At 41.0% G+C, this 15,445-nt stretch overlaps 1 protein-coding gene across 1 annotated transcript in view; it reads left to right on the top strand.

Moving 5' to 3' along the window:
• SPAG1 (sperm associated antigen 1) overlaps nucleotides 1–15,445 on the top strand; it is a 48,725-nt gene that overhangs the window by 15,940 nt on the left and 17,340 nt on the right. The window contains exons 9-12 of the mRNA XM_037131129.2: nucleotides 503–609; nucleotides 2,937–3,096; nucleotides 9,303–9,698; nucleotides 10,094–10,193. Coding sequence (XP_036987024.2) covers nucleotides 503–609; nucleotides 2,937–3,096; nucleotides 9,303–9,698; nucleotides 10,094–10,193 — 763 coding nt within the window. The remainder of the gene's footprint in view (nucleotides 1–502; nucleotides 610–2,936; nucleotides 3,097–9,302; nucleotides 9,699–10,093; nucleotides 10,194–15,445) is intronic.

The following is a 15,445-nucleotide window of genomic DNA, read 5'->3' as shown; positions in this document are numbered from 1 at the left end:
AACTGTACTTGAAAAATAATTAAATAAAATTTTTTTAAAAAAAGACTTCACTACTTATCCCATATTCTGAACCAGATGCTGGTCAGTATAAACTAAATTAAAAAATAATAATTTTCAAAGTTTTCATAAAGTGGTGAAATAACACTCACGATGCTTATAAGGACACAAACATTATCGTTTACTGACAAGCCTCCCAATAGTTCAGCGCAGTGTGGTGCCTCGGAGGGGCTGGAGCCTGGAGCCTCTCAGCCCTTGCAGGAGCTGGCAGGGCCTGGGGCTGCCAAACGGCCAGGTTGTTGGGGAGGGCAGTTGCCTGATGCAGCCTCTTGTTTGCCTCTGTATCATTTTCTACATGTGCAACAATATGGAGATGGGTGCAGCTAAGCTTTGCACAGTTGCATCCTAAACTGTTCTGTGCTACCTATACTCTTCCACTTGAGAAATGTGGTAGCTATAATGTCATGTGTTAAAAAATATAACTTTTGTTTTGGTCAATTTCTAGCCCTTCTGCGCCGTGCCACTACATACAAACATCAAAACAAGCTCCCAGAAGCAGTGGAAGATTTGAGTAAAGTACTGGATATTGAACCTGATAATGAGTTGGCCAAAGTAAGTACAGAAAGTGATTCCTCACCAAAGTCTATGCTGTTTCTGTATTTATGTTAAAGTGATATTGATTTTGTTGGATACATGATGTTGAGGATTAGGTTACAGCTTTAAAAAGTAGGTACATCCCAGACATCCCAGGGTGTTAAGATCGATTTGAAGTGGAAGAAAGCAAGCTCTTAAATTGTTCAAAACCGTAAACCTACTTCTGAAGAATCAACACTTTTTTTTCTGTCCTGCCGTGTTATAGGCCATGATTTTCTTTTAACTAATTTCAACTTATTATGCAGAGCAGTGTATACATTTCCTAGGTGGGATTAGGCATGAATGGGATGGCCATAAGAGTGTTTCTCTCTGTTATTAACATCGTAATCATGTATCACTGAGAGCAGACTGACTCAGGTGTGCACTCAGGGAGACCTGTGGTATGGCCTAAAGAATAGAGATATGTGTTGAGGACTGTAGAGGCTCTGAGATTTTACCCTACTTGCAAATGAACAAGGTGGCTTAGAAGAATATACAAGACTCCTGGGTCAAGCACAAAGGACTTTGTCACAGCACAGCAAGCCAGTGGGCTTCAAGTTCATGTCGGTTCCCCTGGCTCCCATGTCTCATGGGGGTGGCACAGGATGGCCCAGATAGATGCTGCACTCTCAGTGGATTTGTGTCACAGCTGAGGAACCCCAAATTACAAAACCCCATCTCTCATGGAATACAAGCAAACCTGCCCAACCAATGTAAGAGGGAAACATTATCTTTATTTCCCCAGAGAGCAAACAAACCCACTCTTTCCTCTGAAGAAAATATTCTTTTTCCTAAGGCTGTTCTCAGTAAAAACATCTTTAAAAAGATGGTCTAGAACAAACGTTGTTTGGTTCCTTTGTTCACAACATATTCAGAAATGAGAAACCCATGGAGAACTGTCTTCCAACAATGTCTCATTGTCTCCACATACACCTGTTGTGTGATCTGTCTCTGAATGGCAGCTCAAGTCCCTGGTATATCAGCTGCATTTGTCAAGTCAGCATTTCAGTGGATTGGATTTACAGCCCAACTTAGGAACACATCTTTTCCCCATAGTATTTTCTTTTTATAATGGTATATTTTATATAAAAAATCTTTCCAGAAAGTATTTAGCCATATACTATAAAAATTAGAGACATTTATTCAAGAAGATACAAGAAATGTTGTATATAGGACAATGACATCTCAGTCCACTTCAAAGTAGGCACCTTGGGCCTCACACACTTCTCCCAGTGTCTCTTCTACTGTTCAAAAACTCTGCAAAATCCTTTGTTGGAATTGCCATCAGCTGCCTCATCATATTTTCCTCAATCTCATTGATGGTCTGAAATCTCTTCCCTTTCAAAGGTGATTTTAGTTTGGGGAAAAGCCAGAAGTCACAGGGCACCAAATCTGGGCTGTAGTGGGGCTGAGTCACCTGGGTGATTTGATGTTTCACCAAAAACCTCTGCAGGAGACATGATACATGAGTGGACATGTTGTCGTGATGAAGCTGCCAATCACCAGTTACCCACAGCTGCGGCCTTCTGAGTCATCCGAATAGTTTCCGAGGAAGAATGTTCAAGCTTCATGCAAAATTTGATCCAGATTCATTGTTCTGCTCACTCAGTCACTTTGAATGCAATGACTACACAGTACACATGCTCACTCAGTGGCATCTACCACGCCCACTGACTAGTACAGTGAAGTCATCATTGTTCAAGCATGCACATTCCAGTCCACTGTCCTTGGTTCCCAGGTTACATCAATGTCATGCAAACTGTTCTCATTACATTAACAATGGCTGGACTTTTTCCAGACAGACTTTGTAAAGATGATCATCAGAATATCAATAGTGTTATGTAAGTGGCTGAATTTCAGATAATCTTTTCTTTTTCATAGTTTTTACACTTTAAGTTTTTAAATCATAATCAAACAAAGCAACAAAGTTGTTTGAAAAAGAAAAACAGACCACTATAAAGGTCTTGTTTTAGTTGTTATTCACTTTTTAATAGCTTCATAGTCTTACCTGAAAGGATAGTCATTTTTTAAAAAAGATATTATTTATTTAGTTTTAGAGAGGGGAAGGGAGGGCAAAAGAGAGGGAGAGAAACATCAATGTGTGGTTGCCTCTCATGTGCCCCCTACTGGGGAACTGGCCTGCAACCCAGGCATGTGCCCTGACTGGGAACCAAACCAGCAACCCTTTGGTTAGCAGGTGGGCACTCAATCCACTGAGCCATACCAGCCAGGGCAGGATAGTCATGTTTTTTATTAAAGGAAATAACTTCTTATTTAAGATGGTGATTATGGTGATTATGTTGCAGAAAGCCTTGGCAGAGGTTGAAAGAGATCTGAAAAATTCTGGACCTGCATCTAAGACTCAAACCAAGGGGAGAAGGATGGTTATTCAGGAAGTAGAAAACTCGGAACATGAAAATGGAAATGACAGTGAAAGAAAACATGAAGATGGCAGTGGAGATAAGAGTAAAACATTTTTTATTTTTCAGTTATGTAAAACATTACCTTTTTACATGATGAGTTAGTCTGTCAAACTTTTTATAGCTGTACCTTGTAAATCCACAGGAAAGTTTATTCTTAATATTTTTCTTAATATAGCTCATGTTTTTCTTTTTTCTTTATTTAGTGACATATAACATTATGTTGGTTTAAGGTGTATAATGTAATGAGTTGATATTTGTATATGTTGCAAAATGATCCCCACAATATGTCTAGTTAACACAGCTCATCTTTTTCTTAATACAATCTGCCAAATCCATTTTTCTTCTTACCTGACGCCTTTTTCTAATGCTCAACTTAATTCCTCTTTATCTTTAAATGCAAATGCCCGTGTCTCTGTGATACCAACCATTTGCATGTTAACCATAAATCTCTCTTAGATGACTGTTTTGTCTATAAACTATTGGTTGCAAACAAATGTGTTGCCTTCAAAGAGGTATACTTTGTCTAAAATGAATGCACTGTTAAAAAATTGCCATGCATATCTCTCAAAAAATTTCTTTAATGCAATTTCAGTTGTTTTAGTTGTTATTCACTTTTTAATAGCGTCATAATCTTACCTGAAAGGATAGTCATTTTGATATAATTTTTTAAAGGTTCTAGATTAGATAAAGCTTAATCTTTATGATAGAAAACAATGAAGGTTACATAAGCTTTCAGCGGAAAGATCTGCCTGCTCATTTGACTGTGGTGTGGGGGTCAGGTGGGGAGGATTTTTTCTCCATTCTTTTTTTTTTTTAATTATCTTTTTTATTTGATTTTTTTTCTCCATTCTTGAAAGCCTGAGATCAACCAAAGGAAAATATCAAATATTACTTTTGAAAATCATTCACAGGTAAAGTCAACTTTAAGTAATTTGACAGAATATTTTAATTTAGAAAGAGAAATATAAAATATTCAATACATTCCACTTAAAAAATAAAGAACAACAAGTAAAAGTTTTAAGTTTTTAATGACAAAGTATAATATAAAATATATGCCTCAAGTCAAAATATGATCAGTTAAGGTAGAATAAAGACAAAGGGACAGAACAGGAGGGAGGGAGAAGGAGGAGGGCACAGAACAAGAACTTGAGAGAGAGATGGCAAAGGAAAAGCATCAAGAGGTAAAAAAGGGAGAAATTAAGATACAAAGATTTTCAACCAGATTTTAAGTTCTGGCAGCCAATGTTCCTAAGGTTTATATTTAGCTTAAGATAATTAGCCAAGTGCCTTACAATTAAAGGACAGTATTTAAAATCTTAAGTGGAACAAGTTGTAGTATTACAGGTTTATGTGTGTGAACATGTTTTTATTTTTCTTGGGTATATAGGTAGGAATGGAATGCTGGATTATATTGTAACTCTGTGTTTAATTTCCAGACAGTTTTCCAAAGTAGCTACAGTGTTTTATATTCCCATCAGTGATATCTGAGGATCCCAATTGCAAACACTTGTTATGGTTTGCCTTTTTGATTACATCCTAGTGGGTAAAAGGTAGTAATTCCTTATGGTTTTGATTTGCATTTCTCTTCCTGTGTTGACTGTCTTTTGATGTGTTTATTAGCCATTCATATATTTTTTGGGGGAAAGTGTTTATTCAAGTCCTTTGCCCATTTTACAATTAGATTATTTGCCTTTTTATTGTTGCATTGTAAGTGTTCTTTACATATTCTGGATACTAGACCCTTATCTAATATACAATTTCCATGTAATTTCTTCCAAATGTGGGTTGTCTTTCTTACTTTCTTGATTATATCTTTTGATGGGCAAAAGTTTTAAATTTTGCCAAAGTCAAGTTCATCTATTTTTCTTTGTACTTGAGCCTTTGGTGTCATATATAAAAATCACTGTCAAATGTAAAGTCATGCAGATTTACCTCTATGTTTTTTTCTAAGAGTTTTATGATTTAGCTAATATTTAGACCATTGATATATGTTGATTAATCGTGGTAGGAGTCCTACTTAGTTGTTTGTTTGCTTGTTTGTTTGTTCTAGCATGTGGAAATCTAGTTGTCCCAATGTCATTTGTTAAAGAGACTATTTGTTCCTTATTGAATGGACTTGACACCTTTGTCATAAATCAGTAGGCTAGCCTTGGCTGGGTAGCTCAGTTGGTAAGAGCATCATTCTGATGTGCCAAAGTAGTGGGTTTGATCCCCAGTCAGGGAACATACAAGAATCAACCAATGAATGCACAGATAAGTGCAGTAGCAAATCAGTATTCCTCTTTCTCTCTCCCTTCCCCACTCTAAAATCAATATAAAAAAAATTTTTTAAGTCAATGGGCCAGCTTTGGCCTGGTGGCTCTGGAGCATCATCCCTTACAATAAAATGGTTGCAGATCCCATCCCTGGTGAGAGCACATACCTAGGTTGTGGGTTTGATTCCCGATGTTCCTCTTTCACATTGATATTTCTCTTTCTCTCTCTCTTCCTTCCTTTCTCTTTAAAATCAATATGCATATCCTTGGGTGAGGATTAAAAAAATCAATTGGCTATAAATGTACAAATTTATTACTGGACTCTTCAATTCAATTGTATCGGTCTACATATCTATCCCAATGCTCATACCACTCTGTTTTGATTACTGTAGTTTTCAGTAAGTTTTGAAATCAGAAATGTGAGTCCTTTGATTTTGGTTTTCTTTGTCAAGAATGTTTGGATATTTTGGAATTTCAGATGAATTTGAAGATCAGTGTTTCTATTTCTGCAAAAATTCTATGGAGTTTTAATAGGGATTATGTTGAACCTGTAAATCACTTCGGGTAGTATTGATATCTTAACAACATAGTCTTCCTATCTATGATCAAGGAATATCTTTCCACTTATTTAATTCCTTTTGGCAGTGTTTTGTAGTTTTCAGTGTACAAGTCCTTCACCTTCTTGTTAAATCTATTCCTGAGCATTATTCCTTTGGATGCTATTGTGAATGGAATTATTATTCTGATTTCTTTTTAGATCACTCCTTAACAGTGTGTAGAAATGACTGATTTTTGTATGTTGGTCTTGTACCCTGTAACATTGTTGAATTTGCTTATTAGCTCTAGTAGTGTGTTTGTGTGTGTGTGTGTATTCTTTGGGAATACACACATACACACATATTTAATGTATAATAATAATTATAATAAAGTACAATTATATTTTATGTAGTGTATAATTACAATTAAATTTATAAGTATATAATTATAAATTATAATTTAATAGAGATAATATTAAATTATGTTATATTATATTATTGTATGTAATATATATGTAATCCTACAGAATCTGTCTATAGTAATATCATCTGTAAAGAGAGATACTTTTATTTCTTCCTTTCCCATATGGATGCCTTTTATTTCTCTTTCTTGCCAGTTATTGGTCAGGTTATAACTGCCACCATAATGTTGAGTAGCGGTGGTTCAGGGGAACGCTTTCTGGACTTCACCTCTGAGTATGATGTTAGCAGTGAGTTTTTCATAAATGTACTTTTTGTTGAGAAATTTCACTTCTGTTCCTAGTTTCCCGAATGATTTTATCATGGAACAATGTTGGATTTTGTCAAATGCCTTTTCAGTTCAATTAGGATCACGTGATTTCCCCCCTTGTTCTATTCATGTGGTTTGTTGCATAGATTTTCTACTGTTGACCCACTCTTCCATTCCTGAGATAAATTCCACTTGGTCATGGTGTCTAATCATTTTAATATGCTACTGGATTTGATTTGCTTGTATTTTGTTGAGGATTTTTGCATCGAACAACTACCCAAACTACCCTTTAAGGCTACCGAAGTCGTTGTGGTCTTTAGAACTAATGGTTCTCTTTAGTCCTTGTGCAGATGACACTTGGCTGTTGCTTCCTTTGGTATTTGTTATTGCTGACTCCTTTCTCCCTGAAATACTCTCTCTTCTTGGTTTCTGAGGCTGTGTGCCCTCCTGGTCTTTCTCTCATTTCTGGGTCCTCCTCCATCTCTATTGGAGACTGTTCCTGTGATCTTCCTTTAAGAATTAGTATTTCTCAGGGATCCTTGGGAAGGATATGAGTGACCCAGTCCTCATCCAGACTTCAGTGATTCTCTGTGTGCCAGCACCTCCCAAGTCGGTGTCTCTAGATAAGGCCACTCCTCTGATCTACTTTTGGAGCCACCTCCTGAACAACTTCTCTGGAATGTCCTACAGGTAGCGCAATACCTAACATGACTCACAGGATTTCATTTTGTGGCCTCTGTTTACCTTTAAAGAGACTGGCAAAGTTGTTCAGGGCCATTTCCACCTTAAGGAAAGAGGTATGGCTATGCATTCAGTTCATTTCATTTGAATCCCAGTTATGCTGGGATTTCTAGCTCTCTGTGCTTGAGGAAGTTCCTTAGCTGCTTCTTTGTGTGTCTGTTGCCTGTGTTATAAAGTGGGGATGAGGTACTACTTGGGATGAAGGTTATGATAATGTGCATGAAGGTCTTTACCTACATGAAGTTCTAGATAAACTGTAGCTATTGAGTAATAGTATTGCTGAAACACGAGAGGCTAACATACAAGGGGATGTACAATAACAGTAAGTTGTCTGTTGTTTCTGCCAACACTGACTTATGCTTCCATCCATTTCTGTGCTGGGTGGGGACTTGAGTTAGCAGATGCCAGATGAAGACTGGAGCCTTGCTCTAACAATCCTACTGCATCCAATCTGGGTATTTATTACTATTATAAGATCTTTTTATTATTTTCATATTTAACCTCCTTTTGGTTAGTGATTCGAGAGTGGACATTATTCCTCTGTAGAGAAAACTATAATTACTAATGCATTTTTTAAAATCAGTGCTGTCTTTAAGGTGGCCATTCACTGATTTTTATTTAAACATTTGTGGTTTTCCATGCCCTCTGTCTTTATGCTTCAGATCATGACTTCGCCATTCATGAAACATAATGGAAAATATATCCAAATACATCCATTAAGAGTCAGATCAGAATTTGTTAAAAGACTTGGAAGTCTCTGTACTTAAGTGCTGTTTTAACGGTGGTTTCAAAAGTTGCTTCAAAAATAAAACATAATTCATCCAAGAAAATTTGAAGATCTAATTGGCTTTAATTAAGCACTTCTGCAATTGGGCAGCATCCTGTCTAGCAACCAGAAGGATGCTCCTCGGAGTGGTACAATATGGAAGGATTTTTACAGGAAGCTGGGTGGGGCACAGGAGCGCTTGGTGAAAGAAAAGGAAGGGTTATTTGGGGGCCAAGACATATTTTCTTTGTGGGGAAGGAAAATTGGGAAGGGTTTTGATGCAGATTGACTCTTCTTTGTAGAGGAGTTGGTGGAGGGGAGCCCACGGACACATTACCATACTGGTGCTTGACCAAAACAATTCCATGCTGGTTGATCAAGATTATGTTTCTGGGAGAGTTTGGAACTGCAATTGGATCAGGAATTAAATCTAGGTTTGGTGAGATTTTAGCACAAGTGATATTAGGCCTGCGTTGTTGTTTTTTTCTTTAACAAAATGATAAATTGCCTTCTATGAAATATTGATAAGACACCCATCAATGAAATATTTATACATCATTTTATATTTAAAAACAGTAGATTCAGTAATCAATTAAGGCTATGTATGATTAGTTCCTGAAAGAAAACTTACAGTCTTTTAAAGGCCCACTTTTATAAGGAGGTGCTTATTTTATGACTTCTTTGCTAAGTTCACTTTAAAATGACTTAAAGTCACTTGATCTTGTTTTTTCTGTCAAGTGATCTTTTTCTCCTAGTCCTTTAACGTAAGGAAAGGTACCCTAAACTTGGGTGCAACTTTTGTTTTCAAGTTTTGGTAACTTCATTCATTCCTTCGTAAATTGTAAATGGAAGAAAAGTTGTAAATGGAGCCTACTTTGTAAGATCTGCCTTATGGCTGCGATGAAGGGAATAATTTTGAAATGCCGGTTATCAAGTCACAAGCCCTTCAGGGTTTAAAGAGTTAAACACGGGCTGGGCTTCCGTGCACAGCCCGGGAAGCCGCAGGGATCTGTGCGCGCCCTGGGGTTAACCTCCGGAGCGGACGGGCCCCGGAGCTGCCGGAGCCGCGGAACTCAGACCGAGAGGGCGGCGCCCGCGGCTTCCCCCGCGACCCGCCCAGCGGGCTCGGGCGCCGCGCCTCTGCGCCGGGCACCCCCGCGGCCGCCTCGGTAGTTTCTCCTGATGATGCAAACACTCACTTCCCGCATCCACTTCCCACAGAGGCCGCGGAGCCGGCGGGAGCAGCGTGTGCCGCAGAGCCGCGCGCCATGGGCAACATCCAGAAGAAGCTGACGGGCAAAAGCGAGGCTGGCAAGCGGCCGGAGAAGGGCGCGCCGCGGCGGAGTCGCACGCTAGGGGCCGGCGCGGACAAGCGGGGCCGCCCGCGGGCCCCGGCCACCGCGGCCGGCGCCAACGGGCACCCGCGCGGCGGCCGGAGCGCCCGGGACCCCGTGGCAGCCGACCCTTCCCCGGGGCCTGGCGCGCCTCCGTCGGCCCCCGCAGCCCCGGTCGGCCCGTCCGGCCTGAAGAGTCAGGGCAACGAGCTGTTCAAAACCGGGCAGTTCGCCGAGGCGGCGCTCAAGTACTCGGCGGCGATAGCGCAGCTGGAGCCGGCAGGTAGGTGAGCTGCGCCCCGCGGGCTCCCCGGAACCCTGCCGGCTGAGCTTCGCGCGACCCGCAGGGGCCACCGCGGGAGAGGCGCCGGCCACCTCTTGAATGACAGGCGCGTGTGTCTGCACATTCCTTCCTGGTGACCCAGGGCGGCGCGGGACTAGACCTAGGGGCGCTGTCTGTACCTTGGAATGCGTACTATGTGCCCGGGCGAGGCACGTTCGAGCCTTTACGGGCTTGCCCCCTGTGGCCATTGCGGGCGCACACTGCTCCTCCGAGCGCCGCCTTATCAGCAGCCCGTGGGACTGCAGTCCCTGCCACTGGAGACCGCAGTCTTGGAATGCTGGGGAACCTGATTTCGCTAATGGATTTTAACTGTATTTAATTAAATGTGCTTTTAGGAAGTGGAAGTGCAGATGATCTAAGTATCTTATATTCAAATAGAGCAGCATGTTACCTGAAGGAAGGAAACTGCAGTGGCTGCATTCAAGACTGTAACAGGTAAACTGCTGGTTTTCAGAGATGGTTACCATGTCAAGGTGGTAAATGCAGTATTTACTGTTTTGGTGTTTTGTTTTTTTTTTAAGTTTTCTGCATGATTCTAATTTCTTAAATTTTAAGGTATGTTAATTAATGGATAAAACTCAAATTCTTCTTTTGCATATATATGAAGATAGTTATAGCAGATTGTGCAAACTTTTTTCATTTCCACTGTTACCACCTTAATTCATGCTCATTTTATGTCAGTACTAGGCCACTGGAGAAGACATCTCACTACTCTCTCTGCCTCCTCCAATTCACTGTGGCCTCAGAATAACTTTTCCTGAAGCACCGTTCAGACTGTTTCAGACAGGTGTTCACTAGCTCAGTATGGTCTCCCAGTTAGTTACAAACTCCTCTCTCACCACATGGCCCCCCAAACAAGCTTTCTGCTCCCCTTTGGTCCACTGTCTGTAATGTGCTCTGCACACCTTTGCTTCTGAAATCTGTCAACGTAAGAAATGTCCAGACTGTAAAAATTTTTAAGTTGTTTTGAGCCAGACTGATGACATTTGCCAGGAAGCAAAATCTCAAGGGATTGAGAAAATGCTCTGGAAAATGGCAATTTTACCGCTAATTTTATACATCAGAATCAAAGGGGAAGACGTAAGGTGGTTACATGAAATCCACTGATGATAGATTAGGGAGAAAGCAAAGCAGGGGCATCTCTGGGATTGGATAAAAAGTAAAAAGAGTAAAGAAACTTCTTTTATATAGGCAGGTGTAGGATACTTAACAGTTCACAATGAACACAATCATAACAACAATGAGGGATTTGCAGTCTCTGCTGTGGTGGGAGATTGTGCCCTGACAGGTCTGGGGAAAAAAAAAAAGGATTCGTCTGACATTATGAAGGTGCAATAATATGGATGCAAAAGAACAATAGACAGGCTCAGTTAAGGGGAAGACCCACCTTTGTTAGGGAAAAATACCACACTAGGACAACTATCCCCCACTAGAACTGCTTTTAGTTACAAAGTTTTAATTTCATACCATCCTTTGTGGTTACTTTAGGTCTCTGAGTTTGTCAGTTTAGTAGGTAGCCCTACTTTTGCCCACAAATCCCCGCTCAGCGGCCCCCTGCTCTCTGCCTCCCTGGTCGCCTTCAGTGTCCCTGGTCATCTTCATGTCTAACACCTGCACTGTCACTCTCTCACCTGTAGGTTCTTGTGTCATTCACTGCATGGGATTGTAAGCTCTGTGAGGTCAGGACCCATGTTCTTTCTATTCAGCTTTGCAACCCTCAAGCGCAGTCGTCACCCATGGTGCTCTGCCAGTTACCTCCTGAGATAGAGGAACATATTTACATGAATAAAAAGTGGTTTTTTTACAATTAAGCAGTAAGCCTTCCTCAGGAGTCCTTTGGAAAGAAGCTACTACTAGTGAATCTAAAAAATAAGTCGTGCCCTGACTGGTGCACGATTCAGGTTTCTGGGCATTGTCAGGCGAAGTGAAAGGCTGTCAGTTGATTCCCAGTCAGGGCACTCGCCTAGGCTGCAGACCTGGTCCTCCGTGTGGTGCGCCGTGGTGCATGGGAGAGGCAGCCGGTCCATGTCTCTCCCCATCTTTTTCTCCATCCCTTCCCCTTTCTCCAAAAAAGTAAATAAATAAAATCTTAAAAAAAAAAAAGAAGTCATACGTTCTGCTTTGGCCTTAACAGTCCTGGCTTACTCCTTTTGTCTGGTATAATTATTAATATCACCCCCTTTACTCTCAGAAGCCCTAGCTTGGGCACTAACTTACATGAACACCCTGATGATGAGGTGAACTATTTTTTTTTTCATTGGTAGTAGCAGTTTCAGAATCATTAGTTTCTGTGTCTACTGTTTAAAAAGAAGGTCTTGAGGTATTCAGATTTTAGCCAAATTTGCATACTTGAATTATAAACAAATAATATTTCTATTCACTCTGGCCTAACTTTAGACTCCATCCACTATTGTAGTAGTTCGTGCTAGCTAATTATTGTTACATTTTCAGGATTTTTGTGAGCTGGTCGAATAAAGTCAAGTGGCTAGCTTGAAGTTTGCCATGGTTGGAGAACTAATACCATGAAAATTGGCAAATGCAGTGAATTTGGGCTTCTTTTTTTCCCAGGAGAGCTGGATGTTAAACATTTTCTACCACCCATAACTAACCAAAAAGACCATGTTAATTTGCAGAATATCAGGCACATTGGGATTTGCAGCCAAGAACCTGTGAGAGGGCTGAAAAAAATTTCTTTTACCTTCCAAATTCTAGCTGGGCTAATAATCAAATTAACAGAGGCAGCTAGCTAATAGGAGCAAATCAAATTTTAATACATGTGCATGGGGAATTCACACAGCATGAAAATTCCAAAGACAGGTAGCTTTGGGTGTATGTGTCATTTTGGACAAAGAAATGGGGGGAGTGCAACACACATGGCAGGTAAATATTTACTAGACAACCCAGAAACCACCAGACACTGGGGGGATCTAGTAAACAGCCCCCTAGTAAACGGCCCCCTGTCCGTCACTGGTAGTTGAGATTGGGCTAAGGTGAGTTGTTAAGATTTTTTTTCCCCCTGAGCAGATTTTTCTATCTGAAGAATCTCTTGAGCAGGAAGGAGGGGAGGGTGGAAGGTATTTTTCCTGACGCTTTTGTTTCTTAATAACCAGCTTAAATATCAGTATCGCAAAAGGCACAATTTTGGGGGTGGTAAAAATGTTTTCCTTCAGAATTTTCACCTTAGGTGTCTGTTGCTAATACATTACCCTTCAGACTTGCCTTAGGTATTCCTTCGTTGAGCAAATTTAGGACTCTTGATTTAAAACTTGGGACCCTTACAGACAGGGCTAAAACAGTGGACTCAGTTTGTCCTTAAGTGAGGTTGTTTAAGGGGGTAGGCATTTCCTTTTAACATTTGTGTTTCCTTGTAGATCCAGGGGAGGTCAGAGATGGGACGCTGGCTGTCGTTCCCCCGGGAGGCTAGGATGGAGGGTTTGTCTGGAGGGAGAGATGGCGGGCTGGGGCAGGAGGTGGGCAGTGCTTAAGGAAGGCGACCCAGGAAGCCCGCTCTGGTGGTCAGCACTGACCTCCGCAGAGACCGGCTTCCTTAGATGTTTTCTCTGGTACCTGGCATGTGAGTGGGGCTTACAGAGGGAGCAAGCTAATTAACAGAGGGAGGCCACGAGGGGCCTGGAGTGATTTTACTCCAGAGCACTGATTCTCAGACTTGTCATAATGCGAGAGAAACCATGATTTGCTTTGGCAAACATGTTGAAAAATGGATGTATTTAAGTTTGTATGATCCAGGAATCAATTACTAGTAGAAACATGACTACTTGCACTTTTAAAAGATTGCATACATTTTAAAGAAAGCCTGTTTTTCAGTTAATTATCTTTGCCCCTTGGAGGGTTGTTTTGTGTTCCGTGAGGCAAGCGGTAGCAGGAGTCAAACACAGAAAAAGAAAAACTGTCTACGGCCATACCACCCCGAACGCGCCCAAATCTCCTCTGATCTTGGAAGCTAAGCAGGGTTGGGCCTGGTTAGTACTTGGGAGAAAAAGAAAAACTCATGGGGACAGAATTTAAATAAAGGGGAAAGGGAAACCTATGAATTAACTTTCAATGGATTTACTTACAAAAATCACTTTGTGTGCATTTGGGGTAAAAGGTACCTGGTTTTAAATGTCTGCTCTCCCGGGGCCTACTCCCAGGCACTTCCTCAGAGGTGTCTCTGGGGGGCTTCCCTGGAGAATTACTGCTGGAGCCGTGGAGGGGCTCCAGGCCCTGCCCCTCCTCCCCACAGCACCTCCGCGTCCTCTTTCAGACTTCCAGGGACACCGAGAAACAGGATTATGAGGCCTAAGCAAAAGTTTATAACTTTCATTCTAGAAATTACTTTTATTCCCATCATTGCTTCTCGGTTTTGTTTAAAAAAACAACTTCACTTTCCCCATCAATCAGGGAAACTTTCTGGTGTATCTAAAGCACACCAAAAATCTTCCGGTGACTTTCCACTGAGGATGTTTTGACGGACTCAGTACAGATGGATGGTGTCTAGTAATTCTGTGCTTTTGTTCATCTTTGCTGTTCTCTGGCAGACCTGAAATTAGATGACTCTTTAGGGTCTTAGCTGTGTGAACTTGAATAGTTAAGCTTTCATATAAGCTCTGGTTTAAAAGGTCTCTGTGTTTATTTTCATGAATGGATGCTGTTTTTCCTTTGTGGAATTTCCATTAATAAGCTTATATTTATTTTCAGGATTGTGGTCAAAGAGAAAAAAACCTTGCATGTACTAGGCTGGGGAGTGCTAAAAATTAACGATGTCATCTTATTCAGTTTTAGATTCCAAGCCTCAGGTTTATCTTGGGTGGATAAATAGTGCCTTCGATTTGGGAAGTCTAGTGAATGGGAGTAGTCATGTAGTAGTAGTAGTCAATGGGGCTGTTCCTGTTGTTACTTATCCCCCAGGCATTAAACTAAGCTCGATTTAAGGCAGTGGTACAGGCGATAGACACTGGTGCCCAGAGGTCTGTTTTCTAGTGTTTAAGTATTCTTACTTGATTTTAATTTTGGTTTAAATGACTTTTACAGGTTACAGAAATAACACATGCCTATTATAGACAAAAACTTAAAACCCAGGACAATATAAACGGCGTTACAAAAATCCCTGTCCCAATGCTAACACCGAGGCAGAGCAAGATTGGTTATTTTTCAGAGCAGTGAAGCTAAAGCCATTTCTGAACACCTTCTGTGGTCCCAAGGGGTCGAGGGGCACTCCCACATGTGCAGCCGAGTGTCTCTGCACTGTGGAGGCAGGGAGTCTGCGTGGCAGGTGACTTTGAGTGCTTCTCTCTGTAGTGTTTTGTATGTGTTTGTGGCAGAAAGAGTGTAGGCAGCCCTGGTGTTGATCTAGGCACTGGGAATTCTCTTGCCTTAATGGAGCTTCAGGTCAAAAGAACTGATGTGCAAAATGAACATGTGAATATTTACCTTGCTGGCTTATTGTGAGATTAGATGAGAAAGTCTACAGTGACGAGCTTGTAGCAAATGTTCGATCAGAACTCCTGCCCTGTCAGGTCACTGTAGACAGGACTAGACAATAGATCTCTAAGCCTGCTGGGAAAAAAGTAAAGCAGCCCTTGTTCATTCGTCTTCTGAAGCGAGTCCACTGTCTGATATTATAAATTGCTTGCAGCATAAGAGCAAACCTGCAGTGCAGTCTCTCCAAAATGGACTGCCTGGCCCAT

This window comes from Artibeus jamaicensis, unplaced genomic scaffold, assembly GCF_021234435.1.
Source record: "Artibeus jamaicensis isolate MK-2021 breed Jamaican fruit bat unplaced genomic scaffold, CSHL_Jam_final scaffold_916, whole genome shotgun sequence".
NCBI lineage: Eukaryota > Metazoa > Chordata > Mammalia > Chiroptera > Phyllostomidae > Artibeus > Artibeus jamaicensis.
The sequence above is the reverse complement of the archived record's forward strand: the minus strand, read 5'-3'. Positions and strand labels throughout refer to the sequence as shown.